The 24,035-nt window shown below is 43.0% G+C and overlaps 1 protein-coding gene across 1 annotated transcript; it reads right to left on the reverse strand.

The window, feature by feature from the left end:
• Positions 1–1,310: 1,310 nt before the first annotated feature.
• On the reverse strand, positions 1,311–22,834 carry EIF4EBP2 (eukaryotic translation initiation factor 4E binding protein 2; the record flags this gene model as incomplete). Its single annotated transcript, XM_084245379.1, has 3 exons — positions 1,311–1,342; positions 2,410–2,595; positions 22,690–22,834. The coding sequence occupies 3 exons, from the start codon at positions 22,832–22,834 to the stop codon at positions 1,311–1,313; spliced, it is 363 nt and encodes a 120-aa protein (XP_084101505.1).
• Positions 22,835–24,035: the final 1,201 nt, after the last annotated feature.

Raw genomic sequence — 24,035 nt, forward strand, 5'->3', positions numbered from 1 at the left:
ATTTAAAAAGTTGCTGTTCAAAGTTGTACTGAAAACATATCTAAAAATAGGTCTGTAGTCATTTTAAAAATAAAAGGCCACTCCTCATATAAGAGAAGTGACAGATATCAGATACCAACAATTGAGGTATCTCTGATGTATATTTGAAAAATGGCCTGATAGAGAAAAAGGAAGGAAAGCGGGAGGAAAGGGAAAATTCAGAGTACGATGGGTAAGGCAAGAAAGTGGGAGGAACACATTTTTAAACCGATGCTTATCTATTTCAGCAGTCAAAGCAGGTCCACAAAGGGAAAAAGTTCAGTTCTTTTCCACAAACATTCTGAAAGTCAACTTTAAACTCAAAATATAACACACTGCACTCTGAGACAACAAGTATCACAATGCTCCTTGGCTTAGAAACTGACTACTAAGGACTGGCTCACCGCTTGTCTGCGGGCACCCCGGGGCACCATCTGGCAGAATACTAACATGATCAGGCCGTGCCCAAAGTGCTTCCACCACTTGGTATGGGCCTTCTCTGGGAGCAGATGAAATCACCTGGACAGAGAACGTCCAAGACGACCCTAAGCAACCAGATGCAAGTGGGAGGAATGGGAGACGAGAACTCCTTTCCAATGTAGAGTTAAAATATTTTGTATAAATGTGCTAAGTAAAGGAATGGGAAGATGAACAGCAATACCAAAGACAGAAGACATTCTTCCCAGAGGAAGCGAACCTCAAAACAGTGTCATAGGGTAATGCTCCTGGAGCTGCACAAACTGTGCTCTGTCCCGGAGGACAAAGATCTCAAGGTAATGTTTACCCTCTAATGGTTGTGAAGACCCCAAGCTCACTCTGGTGGCACTGATCCATGGTGGGAGACAGGATGGGGAGCCAGAGAGTAAGAACAAAAAGCTGAACCCACCAAATCTCTGTCTTCCGTCCCCAGACCTCCCAACCAGGCAGCTTCAGGTCAGCTGCTATTTGATTTGGGATTGAAAAACAATCAGGGGAGGGGAGATTTCTCAGTATAAAAAGGACCAGAGAAGCCAAAGCTTAACTGTTTTCCTCTGTGGGCCACTTGGTTCTACAGAAATAAGACAAGGGCTTGCAATCTAATCTAACTGGGAAGGGGAATGGGAAACAGGGAGAGGAAATGGTCAGATGAAGCTCATCTTCACATGTTTGGCACCCAGAGAAAGAGAGGAGGTGGAGAGTGCGACAGGGACTGCTGGTACTGCCTCTTCTGTCTCTTCATCGTTGATCCTATTGGCAAATCAGGTACACACAGTATCAGTGTTGCTGCTTTTCTTCAGATCCTGGCAGGACAGTCAGATGTCCATCTCAAACTGAGCATCATCCCCTAGGGAGAATGAAGAAATGGAAAAATTTAGCACAAAAAGGAAAAACGAAACCAATGAACAACTAGCACTTTCTCTGCACAAGCATCAAAAAATAATTCACACTATCCTATTTCCTGCTGCCCTAAAACAATTCTCCTGTTTTGTCTTGCCTCTTCTTCTTAATCTGGAGGGGAAAAGGGCAGCTAAACTACACCTGGGGAGGAGCATGTGGGGAAAAGACACAAGTGAGTACGCTGCTAGTGCCCCTTTGCCCCCAGGCTGACCAAACCGGAGCTCCCGGGGCGTCCCTTACCAGCAATCATGTCAGCGCTCTTCTGGAGGCGCTGAACTTTGCCCCGCTCTGGAATGACACTGTGTCCATTAAAAACTCATTCGGAATTTGAGAAGACAGAGTGCTAGCTCAGGTACAGGGATCACAATGAGCCAACCAAGGTGCACTTCAGAAGCTGGCCATTTCTACCTCCCTCTCTGCTTCCAAACAGAGGATTCATTTCTAAAAGTGTGTTTGGGGTCTATTAAATTCCATTTTGTTTTGTGTGTCATCCTAATCTGATAAAGCACAGGTTCAAGGAATCATCTTGATTCCCTGATTTTGCATTTTTATTTTTTTAAAGATTTATTTCTTTATGCACACAAGAACTGCGGTACAGGCCAGAGGTGCAGGGGGTGAGAGGACTCACCAGAGACAGAGTGGGGAGCAGAACAGGCAGATCTACTGAAACGCACTGCTGAGGAGAGCAGCGGGTGAGACAGGAAAGGTCTGCTGTATCATGTGGGTAGCTCCCTGACTGGCCGGGAAGCTTCACAGTGCTGTGCTTCACCTCGTGCGCCACCATGGAGGCCCTGATTTTGTATTCTTCCCAACACTCACTAGATTAGATTTGCTTATGATTTAGAACTTGGAGCTTCTAGAACATATCACTTGGTAAGAGAGTGGTGGGACTCCCAGAAACATGTAATTGAATACCAGTTATAATTGAAGCATCAGCATTTCCTAAACCTACAGCAGATTGATTTCAGATCTCCAAGGTCTCCCGCTTGGTCCCCAACACCATCATTCTCTTACCAACTGCATGCTTCCTGTCATGATTGTTCAAGTTGTTCAAATTGTTTACTTCTACTTTGGAGTCTTCGATTAAGGTGCCAGGGCTGGTGACTCCTGGGATGTTGGGCAGATGGCAGGGTGGCGTCTGAGCCATGGGAGAATTGCGACGATCCAACAGAAACTTTCTATCATAAATGATTCTGGTTCCTGAAAAATAAGGTTAAAAAGAATTTGAAATAACATAAGGGATTATCATATCTAATACTACCCAGTAGTTTTATTTTAAATCTCATTTAGTTCCAACCCTTATGGATTTTACAATTCAAGCTGCCCTGGCCTGGATCCAGGTATCTCTGCCATCTGGAATGATTTTCCTCCTCATCTGCTGGGGAAATGCCTGCTCATCCTTCCTTCAAGACTCAGCTGGGGCCTCCCTGGTGGCGCAAGGGGTTAAGACGCAGCCTGTGAAGCTGTCCGCAGCTTCTGCAGCACGAGTTCGATCCTCGTCCTGTCTCACCCACTGCTCCCCTCAGTAGTGTACTTCAGTCAATCTGCCTGTTCTGTTCCCTGCTCTGTCTTTGGTGAATCCTCTCACAGCCTCCCACCTCTGGCCTGTACCCCAGCTCTTGTATGCATAAATAAATAAATCTTTAAAACTAACAAAAAAAGAAAGACTGTTAGTTCCTTAAGCCATGGCTATTTTATATGTGTCTCTATCTACAGAAATATAGATGTAAATCTGTATGTATCTGACCTAGGTCCTAACATACACCTTCAGAAAAAGTTGTAAATAAATAAATGTGGGGGGGGGGGAAGACAGCAAGGGCTTTAGTTTAAAAGCTTCCCAAAGAAGCACTGAGTAGATAATTTTTCCAGAACTATGGCAGAAGTTGAAATAAGCAGCCCTCATATATTTCACAAAACAAATGCTTACCAATAAAAGTTGCTGGTGTTTTATGACAATAGTTCTGAGGAGTACACTTTACCTGATAAAAGGTTAAGAAAACCTGCTGCTGTCTATTTCTCCTATCATAATTTCTCAAAATACTAAAAATTATTAGGTGAAAAAATAAGACTCAAGGGGCATCCCTGGGTGGCCTAGGGGTTAAGTCTCAGTGCTATCACCGCTTATGGACTGAGTTTCATCCCCGCCAGGGAGCTAACCCATATGTCGCAGTAGACCTCTCCTGTCTTGCCTGCTTCTCCCCTTAGCAGTAAATCTGCCTGTTCTGCTCCCCACTCTGTCTCTGGGGAATCTTCTCACCCCCCTGCACCTCTGGCCTACATCCCCAGTTCTTGTATGCATAAATAAATAAAAATGAATCTTTAAAAATAAGTAAGATTCAAACTAGTGCCTTCCTAGTTGAGAAACTGTCCAAAAGAGACTCCACTTTCCTCCACTTCTACCATCTCTGCTTTAACAACTAGAATCAAGTGCTAAAAAGTGCTCCTTTTTATAATACAACAAAATCAGCCAAGGAAAGAATGACTAAGTGTCTCAGAATGGAAGAATGTTCTCAGAAGGGTGTTTAACACACAAAGCATTTTAAAATAAAATCTTTAACGATTTCAAAGGATACCTTATCACCTTTCTTTTTTTTACTATCTAATTCTGTTGCAACTATAGTACACAAGCATTCATATTTATAACTTATGAGAAAGTCTCTCCACAATACAACCCTAAGAAGTACACAGTGCTGGGCCTCTCCCTGGTGGCGCAGGGCTTAAAGACACAGCGCCATCAAGCTACTGCCAGCCACTGCAGCACAAGTTCTACACCAGAGCTGGGCCATGGAGCTAAGCGAACCCACATGCAGCAGACCCCTCCCGTCTCTCCTGCTGCCCCCTCAGCAGTGTATTTCAGTTGATCCGCCTGTTCTGTTCCCCACTATGTCTTTGGTGAATCCTTTCACCCCAGCCCCGGCCCTTGGCCTACACCCCAGTTCTTGTATGCATAAATAAACCTTTTTTTTTTTTAAAGTATACAGTGTGGTATCTAGAATCAACTAGGGCAGTACTGTTGTGATTCTGCATTAGAATCAACTGGGATGCTTGTTAAAAAATACTCTAGGGCCTCCCCCGGTGGCACAGGCGGTTGAGCGCAGCGCTGTGAAGCTGTCCGCAGCCTCAGCAGCGCCGGTTTCATACCGGCAGGCCAGCGAGGATCCCACATGGTGTGGCAGATCTCTCCAGTCTCGCTCGCTGCTCCCCTCAGCAGTGTATTTCAGTCAGCCTGCCTGTTCTGTTCCCTGCTCTGTCTCTGGTGAATCCTCTCACCCACCCGCGAATCTGGCCTGTACCCCGGTTCTTGTATAAATAAATAAATCTTTAAAAAAATAAAAAATACTCTAACTGAATCAGAATCCTTGAGATTAAAACTTAGAAATCCACATTTTTCAAGTCCCCAGGTCATTCTGTTCACTAAGGAACCCAAATTCACCCTTCTCCCAAAGACTGAGTAACTGATTTGAGAATGTAAATTCTATTTCTATTTGATTTGAGAAATATCAAAGAAGCACTAGAAAGAATGAAAGAGCTTAGAGATCACTTTGACAGTTGATGCTAAGACCTAGAAAAGGGACTTACTCATCGTCAGGGCTAACCAGAGACAAAATCAGCATAAGACCTGTGGTCACCATCATGAATCCTAGTCCGGTCCACTTTCTCTTCTACCTCAGCCTACAATCTCCAAGAACGGTAGTGAGATGTCCAAAGTGCAAGAAGAAAGTCAACAGCTACTTAATATATAAATTACACGGTGAACAGACAATGTGTTATATAAGGGACCACTAAACATTTGCCCTAAGCACCACTTAGAGGGTGGGGGGAAAAGCGAACTGATGGTGTCTCTATTAGTGCTCCCCTAGGGAGCACCATACAAATAGGCAGAAGTGGGTTTTGGTCTTGTTGTCTGGCAATGTCTGAGTATTTATACTTTTTATAAGTTGCCTAATCTTTATATTTCTTCTTACATAATAGAGATAGATTTTTCCAAGTATGTGACTTTTTGGCAAAGGTTATATAATCTAAGAAATTCATTCAGAATAGTAAACAGGGTGTTACAAACTAGTGCTAATAAAAGAAGCTGGCAGAGATGATAATCTCTCAAGAAGAGCACAGCAGAAACCAGGTTAAAAGCTCTAATTACTGTAAATAGTGCTTCTTTCAGCTATTAGCTAAATGAAATACACAAAGGCCAAAAACCTTCACAAAAGAAATCTCTTAGCCCTGAGAGTGGGCTACAATTAGTTTCCTTTTTTTACTGCTAGAAAGTTTAGGCCTAGAGCCCATGTGTGAAGGGACCTGGACAGAACAGCTCTGTATGCCTGCCTCCAACCCTTTAAGACATTTGGAAAACTTAGGCATCGCATTTGTTCCTGATTTTAAAGAAGACCCAAGTCTTACATCTTTTCTCAAATATAATTTCAGGAGAAAGTAGAAATATACCTTTACCTTCTTGCTTTGAAAAATAAGCTATATTAATGCAAAAAGGCATCTGGAAATCATGAGAAATGAGTCATTCTGGATAACAGAAAATTTGATTAAACTTTCAAACAATGACTAATTTGCATTATTGTGATGCAAAATTTTCTAATGCGGAATTAAAACTTTTTAATCAACCCTTTCTTATCAATCATTATGATGAAAATAATTTATTATATACTATGTTATGATCTAGGAAGTCTCAGGACTTACTGGTGCTCTTTAATTACCAACAATGTGCTTGTGTGATTTGTGATTTGTTTACTCCTCCTTCACTGTTAAGCTAAGTGCTACCATTTTTCCATGTAGTCAGCCCAGGATGCCATAACAAATGCCACAGACTGGGTGGTGTAAACAGAAGGGATACCTTCTCACAGTTCTTGAGAAGTTCAAAATCAAAGGGCCAGAAAGCTCTCTTCTGGATGTGGAGAGAGGAACCTTTCACACCATGTCCTCCCATGGGGGTAGAGTGGGAGAGAAAGCTGTCTGGTGTCTGTCTGATGGGACACTAATCCCATTACGAGGGCCCCACACTTTTTTTTTTTTAAGATTTATTTATGCATGTCAGAACTGGGGTACAGGCCAGAGGAGGGTGGGGGGAGGTGAGAGATTCACCAGAGACAGAGTGGGGAACAGAACAGGCAGACTGACTGAAATACACTGCCGAGGGGAGCAAGGTGCAAGTCATGAGGTCTGCTGTGCCATGTGGGTAGCTCCCTGGCCAGGGATCAAACTCATGCTGCAGCAGCCGTGGACAGCTTCATAGGTTGCGTCTTAACCCACTGTGCCACTAGGGAGGCCCCAGGTCCCACACTTATGACCTCAACTAAACCTAAGTGTCTCCCAAGGTTCCATCTCCACTATCATCACATCGGGGGTTAGGGTTTCAATGTATAAATTGGGAAGGGGGATGAATGGCACAATTCCGCCCACAACACACCCTTTACACACAGTGCACGCCTGATGATTCTAATCTGCTACAGGGTTTGGAAATCAGCAACCTGCTTATTAGAATGCTAGATAAAATAAGAGCGAATAGCTTGAGAGGGGGCCAGATAGCTTCCAAAGAACAACAGCCAGAGCTTTAGTGGTTGGACTGCACATTTGTCCTGTCACCCTAAGGGTAGTTTCAGAGGGGTGAGGTTTCACCGTGAGATGTTCTTACTAACAATTTCAAGTTGGAACAAGATTATTCTCACTCCTGCAGTACACAAGCTTGTAAACTCCAGGGATAAGGTGGTGGAAAAAAATAAAAACCACAGGAGAAAAGCAAGCTTTCTGTTACTGAATTATATATTATCAATAGCATATGCATCAAAGAACTGTAATTCAACCAACTGTGAAATCAGTACAGATTCTACCTAAATATGTGATGTGTAAGAGAAACTCTGAAGAACAGATAAGACTTTGCAGAGGTGATAAAATACATTTCTTATAGCTTTCTTGAAGTGTAATTCAGAGTGTATCATTCAGTAGTTTTTAGTATATTCAAAGTTCTGTGCAACCTATCATCACAATCAAATTTAGAATATCATCAATATCCCCCCAAAAATCACTTCCTCTCTAGCTTCTCCAGCCCTACACAACCATTAATCTATTTTCTATCTCTATAAAGATTCTGGATAGTTTATATGAATGGAATCATACAATATGTGGTCTTTTGTGATTGTTCCTTTCATTCACATGTTGGCAAGGTTTATGTATGTTCAGCAATTATTAGTATTTCATTTCTTTTTACTGCTAACATTCTGCTGTGTATATTTTATCATCTTTCATCAACCTGCTGATTGACATTTGTTATTTCCACTTTAAATGTTATAAACACGTATGTATGATACAAGCTGTAAACATGCAAATGTGATATTGTGACTTATAAGAAAATATATATTCAATCATTCAGATGACTAAATGTATATTTCTCATACATGTATCTGGTCTTCAACTGCAGTTCCCAGTTCACAGCATGCAAAAACCTTCGAATTTCCTAAGTGTTGAGAGCAATAAAGATGTCTTTTGTTACATAAATGAGGTAGCTTTTGGAAGCACCTAAGAATGTGAGCAGGTTGCAAGCAGAACTAACCAAGTGATTAGAGGTTGGAATTTCCAGGCTCCCCCACCCCCCTAACCTCTGAAGAGGGTTTGGAGACTGACTGGATCACCAATGGCCAGCCATGATTTAATCAGCTATGCTGAGTAATGAGGCCTCCATAGAAACACAAGAGGTGGGAGTTCATGGGCTTCCCTGGTGACACAGGTGGTTAAATGCCCCACTGCTAGCTGTCCGCAGACTCTGCAGCACGGGTTTGATCCCAGCAGGGTGGCAAGAATCCCACATCCGGGCCTCCCTGGTGGCGCAAGGGGTTAAGCATTGCACTATGAAGCAACTGGCAGCCTCTGCAGCACAAGTTCGGTCCCAGGCCGGCCATGGTGCAACCCACATGGCGCAGCAGACCTCTCCTGACTCACCCGCTGCTCCCCTCAGCAGTGTACTTTGGTCAGTCTGCCTGTTCTGTTCCCCACTCTGTCTCTGGTGAATCCTCTCATCCTCCCATGCATCTGATCTGTATCCGGTTCTTGAATAAAAATAAATAAATCTTGGGCCTCCCCGGTGGCGCAGCGGTTGAGCGCTGGGTTGTGAAGCTGCCCGCGGCCCCTGCGGCGCCGGTTCAATCCCCGGCTGCTCCCCAGCCACCAGAGGAGGGTCCCACATGGCGCGCAGACCTCTCCTGCCGCCCGCTGCTCCCCTCAGCAGTGTACTTCGGTCCTTCTGCCCGTTCTGCTCCCCACTCTGGCTCTGGTGAATTCTCTCACCCTCCCGCGCTTCTGACTGTACCCAGTGCTTGTATAAACAAACAAACAAATAAATAAATCTTTAAAAAATAAATAAATAAATAAATAAATAAATAAATAAATAAATAAATCTTTAAAAAAAAAAAAAAAGAGATGGGAGTTCAGGGAGCATCCAGGTCGGTGAACATGTGGAGAAGGGGGAGAATGGCACAACAGGTGAGGGTATGGAAGGTCCATACCCTAGCCCCACTCCTAGTTTTATAAAGTGCGTCCACCTGGCTGCTCCTTCTGAGATTTTATCTTTTATAATAAGTCAGTGATCAAATAAGTAAATGTATTTCCTAAGTTCTTTAAGCCATTCCAAAATTTTAATTTTATATGAGGCAGTCATGGTTATTTCTACCCAGGTGGTCAGAAGCACAGGAAATAGCCTGGGCTTGGAACAGTGCCTGAAGTGGAGGGCAATCTTGGGAAACCGAGCCTTTACCCTGTGAAATCTAATAAAATCATTACCTCTGGGTAGCTAATGTCAGAACTGAGTTGAATTCTCAACACCCTGTGGGTGTCCAAGAGTTGCTTGTTGGTTGAGCCCCACCTTCACCCATTTTGTCTACCCTTCTACCCATCCTCCTGCCTCTGGCAACCACCAAACTTTTCTAACTATGAGATCATCCAGTATCTGTCTCCTAGTTCTTATTTCACTTAGATTAATGCCCTCAATTCAACTCATTGTGGTGAATGTTAAAATTCATTTTTTTCATAGCTCAATTATTACTCCACTGTGTTTATGTGAATACACATATAAGTACATTTTCTTTATTTCCTAAGCAATTTTAACATTTAATTGTTGATAATCTGACTAATTCCAACTGAGTACTTGTCCACTGAGAAACAATAAATTAAGGGAGGTTAGAAATGTTTCAGAATTCTATTATCTCTATCTAAAAATCACCTATCTATCTACCTGGATACATATGCTCTTTTCATGAGAAAAAAAAAATTTAATCAAAAATATACACATGCCTTTTCTATACCAAATCGGCAAGTTACATGTAAAATCCTCTCACATAAGCTTGATTTTCTTAAAAATAACAGTTTAAAAAAAAAAAGATTTATTTATGCATACAAGAACTGGGGTGTAGACCAGAGGTGCAGGGAGTGAGAGGATTCACTAGAGAGTGGGAAGCTGAACAGGCAGATCTGCTGAAATATACTGCTGAGTGGAGCAACAAGTGAGATAGAAGGGGTGTGCTGCACCACCATGTGGGTCGCTCCCTCATGGGGTATTGAACTCAAGCTGCAGTGGCTAGCACAGTGGATGGCAATAGCTTGATAACACTCAGACTTTAACCCCTGTGCCATCCCTGAGTCCCAATAGTAACAAAGTTTAAACTCACTCACATCTCTTTCCCTGTCTCCATAAACTACTGTTCTTCAGAGTTGTTTAAATTGAGGCAACATCACATTGTAATGTAAGTATTAGGTGTGTAACACTGAGAATCAACATTAAGGTTATTACAAAAAACTCAGTTCTACCCATCATCATTTCATTGTCCTTCTCCCCAGTACTCCCCCAATCTGCACCACACACACACCCCTAATTCCTTTCTGGTAACCATTAATTGACTTCACAGTCCAAAAGTTTATTTTTTACTTAGCTCATCTATTTATTTCCTCTATCTACCACAGGAGTGAAATCATAAGTTGTTTCTCTTTTGTTGCCTGGTCCCGTTCACTAAACATGATGCCCACTCACAGTATCACAAATGACAAGATTTCATTCTTTTTTTATGACTCTATAATATTCTACAACATTCACGGAAGAATATTTAGGTTGTTGCCTGGAATTGTCTTCTTAAGCTCATTTTTCTATTAGCCATTATAAGTTTACAGAAATAAAATTGGTTTTTGTATACCAATCTCATATCCTGCAACTTGCTAAAGTCAGGAACTAGTTTTAATAGTCTTCTTGAATGGATTCCTTAAGTTACACTTGGTTTTGAATACATATAAAGTAAATAATCTAGAAAAAAAACACTCTGAGGAACTAGGACTTTAACTGATGCTGTTTTCAAATATAGCCATGACAAAAAAGGGTACAAGTAAAAATGGGAAATCAGTTTTTTGATTAAGGATTATATAATTCAGGGCCTCCCCGGTGGCGCAGCGGTTGAGCGCTGGGTTGCGAAACTGCGCACGGCCTCTGCGGCGCCGGTTCGATCCCCGGCTGCTCCCCGGCCACCAGAGGAGGGTCCCACATGGCACGCAGACCTCTCCTGCCGCCCGCTGCTCCCCTCAGCAGTGTACTTCGGTCCTTCTGCCTGCTCTGCTCCCCGCTCTGGCTCTGGTGAATTCTCTCACCCTCCCGCGCTTCTGACTGTACCCAGTGCATGTATAAACAAAACAAACAAACCAGCAAACAAATAAATAAAGCATGCCTCTATTTAAAAAAAAAAAAAAAAAAAAGGATTATATAATTCTAACTCAAAACCCATAAAACTACTCAAAAAGAAAAATTAAGACTCAGCTAAGAATAAAATGACAGGAAAAACACTATTTCCTTTTTTGGATTTGTGTTTATTATATGAATTCCAAGAACACCAATTTTAAAAACCTAAAATACTCAACGTCTCTTGTACGAGAGCATAAGTAAAGCTGTATTATCCAAAGTGAGAACTTAATTCAAATTTCGTTCAAACTGCCTGCCACATTTATGTGAACATAGTATCAATCACAACTAGAAATAAGTTAACCTTAAATTCCCAAAGAAGGCAAACAAAAGACTACATCAGTAGCTTACACATATACAATATTAAAATGGGGGGGAGCATGCTTGTGATCTATTAGTGGGAGTTTGTTAAAAAAAGGAATCTATTTGTCCTTGATAATGGAAACTTTTTCCTTAGTTACTTTTCTATTTCCTTTTCTATGAAAATAATCAGAAACCATACTCCTTGCTTTTATATTGAAATGTTATAAAGTATCTCATACATTATTTATCAGTTTTCAAAGTTAACAATAAAACTACAATAAAGCAAAGAATTTTATACTCAAAGAATATGCAAATATTGCAGGAATAGAGGCAGACAGGTACCTAGTCTAATCTTATATATCGGAGATCTAAAACTGACAGAGGTCCTACTACCAGAGAACTAAAAATGGTTCATCAATTTACAGAGATTGGTAAATGGAGAGCGCAGGGAAAATTAAGAGCTAGCAAGTAACGGGGTGCCCTAGATTCCTCATCTTTCATAATAGGGAATTAACAGTATTATCTAATGTCCAAAAATCAAGAAATCGTGGTGTGCATATACTATTTATAGAATAGTGGTAACCAAAAGGCACGGGTTGCACGGGTTATCTACTGTTGGTTGGTCAAAGGAGGTTATCTAACTGGCACTGGCTATTACTGGCATTATATATTTTATGTACTCTGAACTGTTCATATTTTCTTTTTCTATTTTTTTCTTCTTTTGATCTAAAAACTAGTGATTTTCAAATGGCATGGAACAAAGACACTAAATGGGGCCCCAAACTATGTTTGCCAGGGTAGTTTAATACACAAACAAGGTCATTCAAGCCTAAGCACCTCTTGCAAGACCAAATAATCTACTTAAATAATAATCTATGTATTAAGCTATACACACCTAAGAAATTGTACAACTTCAAAATAAACCACCTAGAGAATGTTTACAGTAGCATGGTTAACTGACAGAGTAGTAAGTACTATACTTTCACAGGGTAATCATAAAATGCTGTTTAACGAAGGCTGTGTCCAGAATTAGAAATACATATCCACTCATGCAAACAGTTCAGAAAAAGAAGTATTAAATAATGTGCTCAAATTATGTAGCCTGAATAAACTGGTGACAAATCCCCCCCAAAACGCTACGATAGACATACACCCTCACACAACAGTTGTTCCAAGTATAAAGGCAAAGTGTGGAGTCAAACAGCACTACCCTCAGAGGACTTTCTCCATTGAAAAGGAAAATCTTTCTCAGAAAAACCCTTAGCAGACTTCCTCCTACTCCTCATTTGACCACAACTGGGTCAGATAGCCACCAGATCAGGCTCGGGTAAGCTGTGACTGGCTTAGAGCAGTCATAAAGTATATCCAGGGGCCTGGCACACTGCCACTTAAATAAATGGGAAAGTCGGGGTAGCATGGAAGAGGGAATGATTGCTGGGTTGGAAACCAACAGTACTTATGTCTATGTTTAATGTTTATAAAAATTATATTAAATCTAACCAAAATGGGTTAAAAAATTAAAATAAAACTATTGTACAATGTGAGGATTTATAGCAAATAAATCATCATCTTCCACAACAATTAGAAACTAATTGGTAATATCTAACTGAGAAACAGTAAAACATTATTTAGAAATCCAGGAGTAAATATAGAGGAAATAGCTAGAAGAGTTTAAAATGCCTTCTCTGAAGGATGGAAATGGAGGTGAGAGGGGATGGTCTGTGAAAATAATACTTTCTGTTGTTAGCCTAATACTATATGACTTGCATAAATATTATAATCAAATGTTAGAGAAAGCAAAATAAAAAGGTGATTGCATGAATCCTGACATTATCTTAAGTCAAACAAGTCAGTCACAAAAGGACAAGTAATGTATGATCCACTTATATGACGCACCTACAGCCGTAAGATTCACAGACACAGAAAGTATGGTGGCGGGGCGGGGGGGGGGGGTGAGGACAGGTGAATAAATGGGTAATAACTGATTGGTTAATGTGTATGAAGTTTCAGTTTAGGAAAATGAAAATGTTGGGGGAAAGGATGTCCTGAACAAACTCCACAAGCAGATTTTATGGACCCCGCCCCCACCCCAGACCAAAGAGATCCAAGACACCAAGAACTACAAATCCCATAATGTCATCACCACCAAAGCACGGATTGCTAGGAACTGAAGAGTTAAGAGCCAGGCTTGGTATATAACCAGACACATGGACCTTAGGTGTGCCTGGTTTTCACCAGCTTTCAGCGTTCTATTGGGGTTCCAGCTCAGTGCAATTGGTAGGATACATTCACCAATTTATCTCCCTCTCTCTTTCTCCCTGAGTTATTCATTTCTCCATTTCCCCTTTTTGTAAATAAACCCCTTTTTAAAAAAGATTTATTTATTTATTCATATAAGAACTGGGGTACAGGCCAGAGGTGCGGGAGGGTGAGAGGATTCACCAGAGACAGCGGGGAGCAAAACAGGCAGATGGACCCAAAACACTGCTGAGGGGAGCAGTGGGCAAGACAGGAGAGGTCTGCCATGCCATGTGCACCTCCCTGGCTGGCCGGGGATGGAACCCAAGCTGCAGAGACTGTGGACTGCTACTGCTTCACAGTGCAGCGCTCAAGCCCCAGTGTCACCAGGGAGGCTCACCATAAACCCGTTATTACTGTGTGTACCTGCAGTTGAGTCTCATTTTAAGTCCCTTTTAAAAGTGCACAGGGTGATGACCCACAGTCGGCAACCCATTTCACACTGGGGTTGCCCTGTAACAATAACAAGGCTTATTGACTGAGTTAGAAAACAGTTGTGAAAAAACTCAGTTTTAAACATCTGTTCTTCAGGGAGCTCTGGATGAAAAAGCAGGCTCCTGAATAGCTATGCCACATAAACAGAGAAAGCTAAAAGCTGCCTAATCCTGTACCCTTCAGGGAGGATGATGGTAGCTAAACTATATTCACTGGAAGTGAAGCCCTAAAGTGCTAATAAAACCAAGGACAATTTTTACATCAACAAAAGTGTAATTGGAGCTTGAAACCTTGTAACTTAGTATAAGTAAATTATTATGGCAAAGGGAAGACATCCAAGGTTTGTGAGAAGCTAATCCTACTGTCTTTTGATTAACTCCAAGTCTCAATAACTAAGAGCAAACATTTCCAAGATATTAATATCAAAGGATGGCTCCCAGGCCCAATCACTTTCAGAAGATTGCCATAACAAAAGGCTGAAATACATAATAAAAGGCTGACATACATAACACAGGCTGAAGGGCAAGTTGGTAATGACTACCTTCCCACTCAGAACTTACCTTCGCATTCAGTGTCAGAAGCGGTCTTAGCACTTGGCAGAAGCCTGTCACTCTACAGATGAAGAAACTAGTACCACATAGTACACAGAAGACCAACAGAAATAAGCTAGGTAGGTTCTCTAAGCTATTCTGGTTCTCTTAAGTCTCAGCTGCAAAATGAGTTGAAAAAGATGATATGTTTCAGATCCAAACTAATATCTAAAACACAAATATGGGCCTCCCCGGTGGTGCAGCGGTTGAGCGCTGGGTTGCGAAGCTGCCCGCAGCCTCTGCAGCGCTGGTTCGATCCCCGGCTGCTCCCCGGCCACCAGAGGAGGGTCCCACATGGCGCGCAGACCTCTCCTGCCGCCCGCTGCTCCCCTCAGCAGTGTACCTCGGTCCTTCTGCCTGCTCTGCTCCCTGCTCTGGCTCTGGTGAATTCTCTCACCCTCCCGCACTTCTGACTGTACCCAGTGCATGTATAAACAAAACAAACAAACAAATAAATAAATAAAAACATGCCTCTATAAAAAAAAATAAATAAAACACAAATAAATGCTAACTGATTTTAATTCTATCTTGCCTTTATCTCCAGACGATATGAGTCGAAAGAAAGTGCATCAAATACGTTCACTTATGTTTGCGCTTGGATATTCATCTTGAAATATATTTTCTCTCCCCAAATGCAAAAATCTGCCAGGTTGCTGGATCTAGCTGGATCTGCTAAGTAGCTGACAGTATCCTGGGTCCATTCTTTGGATTAGATTTCGCAATTGTGGTTCAGTCTGTCTGTAATGCCAATAATTAATGAAAGCACTGCCATTGTTATAGGGAAACCACTCAAGATCAAACCTGGCTTTCTTTCCAACTATTTGCTTTTTTTCCCCAAGTTCACTCCTCTTGGGCACTTCAGTGACTGAAAAAGACTTCAAATTTTTTTTTTAAATGTGTAATTCTGCATTCTGACTTAACTGTTTTTTTTTTTGTGTGTGTGTGTGTGTGTATGTTTGGAGCAGTGTTAAGATTAAATAGATTTTTTTCAGAATCTTGAACAAATTTAAATAACGTTTTTTAAATAAAGACAATGTACATCTACCAATATCTTCTACTTACTATAAGGAAGGCGTTTGGACTCTAGCAACAAAGTTTCTAAGATGTAAAGCCTACTACTGGGGATCACTGTTCTAAGTCACTTTTTAATCTGCATTCTGCTCATAATGGTTCCACGAACTTTTCAGACCAGAGTGTAGTTTCATTTCAATGTAAAAACAGCCCACCTCCAACATAAACAGTCTTTGGGGATGAGACTCCCCTCTGAGGTCCAAGTGACTACATATGACATTTACAAATTAAGAGTGAGGAGCTTCTCATTACTTCCTGGGAGGTACCTCTTAGAGCCTAAAGAACCATGGTCTAGCCCCACCAGTAAATAATCTGTGGATCTGTTATAAAGAGACCATTTGTAAAAACATTAATATTGAATTGTGTGGGGGGGAGTCATGGGGGAAAAGGCTGCCCTGAACAAACTCCACAAACATAAGTTTTGTGGACTCCACCCCCACTCCAGACCAAAGAGATCCAAGACACCAGAATCACAAATCTCATAATGTCATCATCCCCAAAGGGAGGATTGCTGGGACCTGAGGGTGCAGTTAAACAGCAAGGTTTGGTATAAAACCAGACATTTGGGCCTTGGTGGGGGAGGGGGGTCTCTTGGCTTTTTGCTGGCTTTCAGAGTGCTACTGGCAGTCCAGCTCAGGGAAACTGGTAGGACGCACTCTCCAATTTATCTCCTTTCTTTCTCCCTGAGTTATTCATTTTATTCATTTGCTTCTTCTGTAAATAAATTCTTTATTAACCTTTTTGTGTGTGCCTGCAATTGAGTGTTACTACAAGTCCCTTTTAAGTGCGCAGGTGAGGACCCACAGTCAGGCAACCCATTTCATGTCAGGGTTGCCCTGTAACAGAATGAGCAAAGTATTATTTTGATAATAAAATCAGGCATTAAAAAAAATCAGGTTAATTTCCCTTATGTATAAAGATGCAAAATTTCCCAAATTTTAGGCAAACCTATCTCACCAACATATAAAAAGGATTATGTACCATGCCATGTGGGTCTTATCCCAGGAATTTCAGGCTGGTTGAACACCCAAAACTCCTAAGTCATGCTAACAGAACAAAGAACTAATATTACTCAATTATCTCAGTACATGTCCCTGCCCCCCAAAATGCAGGCAACAAAATCCAATGCCCTTTCACACGATATAAACAAGCAACAGACTAAGAATAAAAGGAAGCGTTCTTGCCTGGATTAAGGGCATCCATGAAAACCCACAGTTAACATCTTAATGGTGAAGGACTGGATGGCTGGCCCCTAACATTGAGAACAAGTCAAGGGTGTCTGTCTCACTATCTTGCCACTTCTGCTCAACACTGTAATGACGGTTAACTAGACAAGAAAAATAAAAAGCACCCAGAGAAGGAAAACTAGCTCTATTCACACAAGCACGATCTTGTACACAGAAAATTTCAGGAATCTACAATAATTGGATTGCATTTTCTAGTTAATTTATGCTTGTTTGTTAGGGTTTTTACTCATCAGTGAAACAGACAGCTTCTGTTTCTCAGGACTTTTGTCCTAGAGGTATGACAGATTATTTACTTAGATGTAAAAACTCAGACTCCTGAGCTTTTGGGTTTGAGCTGTGACTAAGAGCCAGGTACATGGGGCCGTGAAAAACTGGATGAAAAGCTGCTAGGTGTTAATGAGCATATAGGTTTTAATGAGCCTTCACGAAACAAAGTTCTATGCTAAACAAATCTGAAAGTAGGAGCCTAAGTCTCATCTATTCAGTAAACTGAATAGTCTAACAAGTCTCAACTCTCTTTTGTTTAATTATAAATACAGCAGCAAAATCTTTTAAACATTAATTTGCTCATCTAAAGACTTGAGAACCAAGAAAAAGTTCTGTCATTCACCAACACACATATTCTCCAGTTCAGGCACTCTGCCTCTCCAACCAGATGAACTACCTTTCCCCACATTAACTTGAAATCTACTCTGCAAATTTTTACACACACACACACACACACACACACACACACACACACACACACACAAATAATCAAGTCTACAATGTCTCCAAACAATGTGAGAACCTCTACTATATGATTGTCTTTTAGACTCTAGTTCTCAAAAGTCTCAGATGATTAACTCTGGCTGTTCTAATTTACAGACTATTCACTTTTTTTTTTCCTTTCTATTCTAACACAGGCCTGGGGAGAGCTGAAGGGAGCCGCACTGCCAACCAGTAAGAACTCTTATTTTCCATGCTTATACTGCACAAGACCTCAGACAAACAGAGGCATTCCATTTCACATAATGGACTGTTATACAGCTGGAGGACGGGGAGAGCATTGCCTTTCCGAGGCTCAGAGTTCAGTCCCTCATCAGCCAAAAAAAAAAAAAAAAAAAAAAAAAGCAGCAGCAGCAGCATTCAACTTAAAAACTGAAGTACAACTTGTTTAATATATACTTTGGCTGCTGATAAGCATGAGACTAGAGTTGAGTCTGCTATGGATTCATATTACTCTGAGATAAGTAAGTACAAAGTGTCTGAACGTCCTTCATGTTTTTTCATGCACATCTTACATGTAGTAATTAAATTCTTTGGTTAATAACTGAAGCTAAAGAACCAAATAAGTACACTTGTTGGTTCAGAAGTTTTTGGCCTAGGTCACTGAATTAGAAATTTTGAGAGTCAGAAAATGACCTTCCTTGGGGCTTCCCTGGTGACGCAAGGGGTTAAAGCACAGCACTATGAAGCAATCCCAAGCCTCTGCAACACGAGTTTGATCCCCCGCTGGTCAGGGAGCAACCCACATGGTACAGCAGATCTCTCCTGTCTGGCCTGCTGCTCCCCTCAGTAGTGTATTTCGGTCAGTCTGCCTGTTCTGTTCACCTCTCTCTCTGGTGAATCCTCTCCCCAATCTCTGGCCTATACCCCAGCTTTTGTATGCATAAATCAATCGTTAAAAAAAGAAAATGACCTTCCTTCCCCATACCTATGCACAGAGCTCTATTCATTTCTCCCCAAAAAGGAATCAGATTTAAACTCAGAGCTCCCCCGAAATACTCTTAATTTATCACAGTTCACTCCAAGCAGATTATTTTCCTTTCTTCCTGCTTTCTGTGTTTCTAGATCCTCCCAATGGCTTTCAGGTAATTCTGCCCCAGTGAACTAACCACAGTAAGCTCAAGCAGGCAGAGAGGAAGAGCAAAGCGTGAACAATATTTCAGACCATCATCATTAAGTTCCCCTCTGGTGCTCTTGTTACATCAGCATACTTTCCTAAAGCTGATAAGAATGTTGTGCAGGAAAAGACAAAAAAAAAAAAGAGAGAGAGCGAAAGAAGGAAAAAAAATAGCTAAATGAGGTTATGATGTTCTGCTGATTTCTTGGAACACAACTCTCCCAGAAGTTCAGAACTTACAAAGGTAGAAAGAATCACATTAGCCAGCATTCCAGAGCTAGGAAGGGAGGGAGAGTCCCAAACCTCCCTTCTCAGTGAAATAAACATTTTAAGGTGGTGGAGGGAACACTGGAACAGGTACCAGGGCACTAAATTTGAGGCTACCCACTGACATTAATAACTAGCCACACCATACTAACAAGTTACTTAATTTCTTTGGGTCTCACTTCCTCTCATTTATAAAATGAAAGCATTAAGTCCCCTCAAGCTAACCACAATGTTATAAAAGTGACATCAACTGTAGTAAATTTACCTTCCACTGAAGTCAGATGTAGCCTCTCAAGGAAGAAGCAAATATCATTCCCACTCTTCCAATAGAGAGATAAAACAAAATAAAATACAAGGGCACTTTAATTTTTGATTTGAATTTACTTAACAAAAATTTTCCTCATCCTTAATTAGAAAAAGCAATATAAGGAATCTAAGAGGTTATTATCAAGTATATCTTCATTTCCTCTCATTTCCCAAATCACAAGATGGCAATTTTGAAAAACGTTTCAAGGGTAAACTATATTCTCTCATCCCCAATGAATAAAGGACTCTCAAGGAAAGCGAAATGGTAAGTTGACTACTATGTGAATGTCCCTCCCTGCCCAGTATGATCACTTAGTGCATTCAGCACATGAACTGTTTTCCTGAAATGCTCTAACATGTGTCCAGTAGGTTCTAGAGTTTGAGAAAGGAAATGTTAATCCCACCCCTTCCCATTAAATAGAGACTTGACACACAAACCTACTATAATTTTTCTAAATGTTTTCAAGTCTGAAATACATGAGTTATCATCTGACCCTATACAAAGTTTTTTGTTCACCAACTAAGAAGTGTATCCACCCCAACTCCCCATCAAGATTTTAAGACTGTTTCCTAATTTTGTATGTGATCGCTTTTGTGCAAAGCATTGCACTGGGCCCTCAAGACTCACTTAAGATCCCGCACCACATTAACTCAGGTGGCTGGAGGTATCCAAGTAGCAACCTTCTTACCTTGGTTTGAAGAAATAAAATTACAAGTGGGGGTGACGGGGATGCAAGACAGATGAACAAGTCATTAGAAGGTGAAAAATTTCCGATGGGGGAATAAAAGTAAATCAATCAGCACTAACATCTAAATAGCACTAAGTAACTGCAATATAAATTAGGGATTACATTCAATTTCAACAATACTATATATCCTATAAACACTTTATGTAAGTCTTCCTATGAAAAATGAAAAGATTACAATGTACTCTACCAATAAATACAGGTTCACTACATTTGGCCAGCTAAGATGACAATTATTTAAATCTGAAACAAAAAACTTTGTATGTGTAGAACTATCTGAAGAAAGCAGTGGTGACGGGGTATGCTGGGAGAAGGGGTAAATAATCAGTATTTCTGGCAGAATCTTTCCAAGCATTTTAGGAACTAATCCAGACTATGAGACAAGTTCTATCTTTAAAGCAATGTTTAAAGGCATGGTAGCCTGGCTATTTGAAATATGCCAAAAGGATGTTCCTCTGTGGTTCTTTCCTCAGGGTCTTCATGGTTAATATATAGGCAAAAATCTAGTTCCTTCCCCAAATAAAATTATAGTGGAGTGCAGTTGTTACCATGACATATGTTCTAAAACTGATGGAAGCCTAAGGCGAGCTCAGGGAGGACAGAAACCTCCCGTGGAGCAGAAGGGCAAAAGCTCGCTTGATCTTGATTTTCAGTACGAATACAGACCGTGAAAGCGGGGCCTCACGATAATTAAAAAAAAAAAAAAAAAAAAAAAAAAAAAAAAAAAACTGATGGAAGCACAATCTTTTACTCACCAATACCAACAACAATTCTGGAAAAAGTTATATATGCCTTGCGCCTTGGAAAACAATATCCATTTCTACTATCAATTCAAGTTCAAGACAGCTCTACTGTGGAGCAGGTTCTGGTCTGTGAAAAATCTTTCAGAATTAAAAAACAAGATCTCAGTACACTCAGGGGCTGGCCTTGAACAGATCAGATCAGGAAGGAGGTTTCTCCAATGAGGTAAGCTATCTCATGAGAAACGTCACTGTTTCGCAAAGTTAAAAATTCTTTAAGCCAGTTGTCCATAAATATTAACTTCTCCTGACTGGGTTACACTAAAGTCTTCCAAGGCAGCCATTCCTGCCCTAGAGTAGCCTGGCTGGATTCCTCTGTAGTGTTCTCTCCTAGATTTTTATCCCTTGTTGGCAAGAAGTTCTTGTAACCCTTCAAGCCCTGCTATTTATTGTGCAACCGACTCAAGGATCGCCCAGGCCTAACTGCACCCAGTTGGTTGTAGCATAACTGGTGAGCACAGCCCTTAGGAAAGAAGGAAGCCAGCAATCTTGTAGACAGTAGGCAGGGGCTGTCAGCAAAGTCCCAAGCCTCTGGGGCTTTCAGAAGGCACCCCATCACTAAAAGAAGGCAAAAATCTTAAGTTAAAAACGAAGCACCATTCCCTTTTAACAAAAGTCCCTCAAGATCATTCTCCACTCTCCTCCCTCTGGAGAACTGCCCAGATAGGGGGCAGACAACCTTTGAGCTCCCTTTTCCTGTGACCAATTCAGCAGGCTTCACCTCTACCCCAGTGTTCTTGCTCAATAAACAGTTCCTAGTGGGATTTCCATAAGCAATGCCCACTAGCTTCCCTCTGCTCTGCCTCTCTCTAGAAGGCATCTCCCCAGAATCAAGCCATCCCACCAAGCTGCACTCCTTGACAATGCCCTTTTCAATCTACCTCCAAACGAGTCGCCGCCAAAGCGCTGCTCTTAAGGCTGCCAACGCTCGACCACCCCCTCCTCGAGTATTATTTGATCACTAGTGCTGTCCTTCAGTCTGGGGACTCCCCTCCTCCCCGTGGGGCCTCGTCCAGCACAGTAAACAATGCTGTCAAAGCAGGATAACGCTGGGCGAGGCTTCCAAACTCCGCATTCCAGCCTCGTCCTGGTGTTCTAAAAGCAGCAAAACAAGTCATCGCAGGGTCCCACGAGCGAATTACTCTCTCAACTTCCTTTCTAAAAAGGCCCGGGAGACGACACCCCGTATTCGTGTGCACAAACGCACGATCTGCAAAAGGCAGAGGCAATACCGAGCGCGTGCCAGGCCAAGGACAGACGGACTCGCCCAGGAGGAGCGGGCGGGGAGCTAAGAGTGGAAGCTCAGCCTGCCACGAAGGGAACAAGGGCTTTCTCTTCGCGCGCGCCAGCAGTCCCGCTCCCGGAGAGGGCGCGCGCCGCGCCGGGTTCTGGGCAAGGGAGAAGGCGAAGCGACGCTCGCCGAGAGGCTCCCCGGGGCTCCGGTGGGGCAGGCAGCTGGGGGAACCGGGCAGCCGAAGCGGCCCGGCGTGGACACGCCCCGAGTCAGAGGACCGCGGCGGGGCGCGCAGGCCGGCGCGCGGCCGGCTGCAGGATCCGAGGGCGAGGGCCGCGCGGGGCCGGGGCCGGGGCCGGGGCCGGGGCCGGGGCCGCGCGGGGCGGCCAGCGCTCACCTCCCGGCGTGGTGGAGAAGAGCGTCCCCCCGGGCGTGGTGCAATAGTCATGAGGTAGCTGCGCGGCGTCGCTGATGGGCACGGTGCGGGTGGGGATGGCGCGGCTCTGGCTGGGCTGGTGGCCGCTGCCGGCGGACGAGGACATGGCTGTGGCGCGGGTTCGAGGCTTTGTCCGGCGGGCGGGCGGGCGGCGGCGGCGGCCGCGGCGGCTGGGGGCCCGGGCTGCTCCGGCTCCTCAGGCGGGCGGAAGGGCGGGCGGGGCTGGACGCTCCGCTCGCTCCTCGCTCGCTCCCTCTCGCTCCCTCGTCCCGCTCCGCTCCCGCCGCCGCCCTCTCAGCCGCCGCCGCCGCCGCCGCCCGATCCTCCGGCCTCCGCCAGCAGCCTCAGCAGCAGCAGCAGCGGCAGCAGCGGCGACGCGACGACCGGAAGCGGGCGCGGGCGGGAGCCAGAGGGAGTTCGGGGAAGCGGGTCCGCCGGAGGTGACGTCGCCGGGGGCGTGGAGGCGAGGTGAGGGGGCGTGGTCTAAGCGGCGAGGGGCGGGGCTTGGGCTGGCAGGGACTCAACCCCGCCCCGTGCCGGAAGCTGACCGAGGGGTGTTTGCGCCAAGTGTGCCTGAGCTGCTTGGCGGCCAGAATGGAAAACTTATCTGACTTAAAAAAAAGGAAACTCTGCGTTAACACTACTTTACTCGAGTCGACTTTTGTGACTGTCCGTCTAAAAGAAAGTGTAATGTTACGTTTAGTTGCTTATAATTAAGTATAGGCAATGTATGCACGATGTGTTAAAAAAATTGGACAGAAAAATTTAGGGTGTCACTTTCTTCCACTTCCCCAATTCCTGCTGCCAGAGGGGACTACCAGTAGCAATGCAACGCGTATCCTTATAAGAGTTTTATAGCTTTAGCTCTTGCATTTAAGTCATTGCTCCATTTTGAGTTAATTTTTTTTAATATGGTACGAGGTAAGGATCCAATTTCAATCGTCTACAAGAGGATATTCAGTTGACCTGACACCACTGATTGGAAAGGCTATTCTTATTTTTTTTTAAGATTTATTTTATTTATGCATACAAGAGCTGGGGTACAGACCAGAGGTGTGGGGGTGAGAGGATTCACCAGAGACAGAGCAGGGAACAGAACAGGCAGAGTGATGAAATACACTGCTGAGGGGAGTAGCAGGCCAGACAGGAGAGGTCAGCTTCGCCATGTGGGTTGCTCTCTGGCCGCAGGGGGTGGGGTGGGGGGGCTCCACCTGGTGCTGCAAAGGCTGCGATTGCTTCACAGTGCTGTGCTTAACCCCTTGCACCTTGAGGGAGGCCAGAAAAGGCTATTCTTACCACATTAAATT

The sequence above is a fragment of the Talpa europaea genome, assembly GCF_964194135.1.
Source record: "Talpa europaea genome assembly, chromosome: 10".
NCBI lineage: Eukaryota > Metazoa > Chordata > Mammalia > Eulipotyphla > Talpidae > Talpa > Talpa europaea.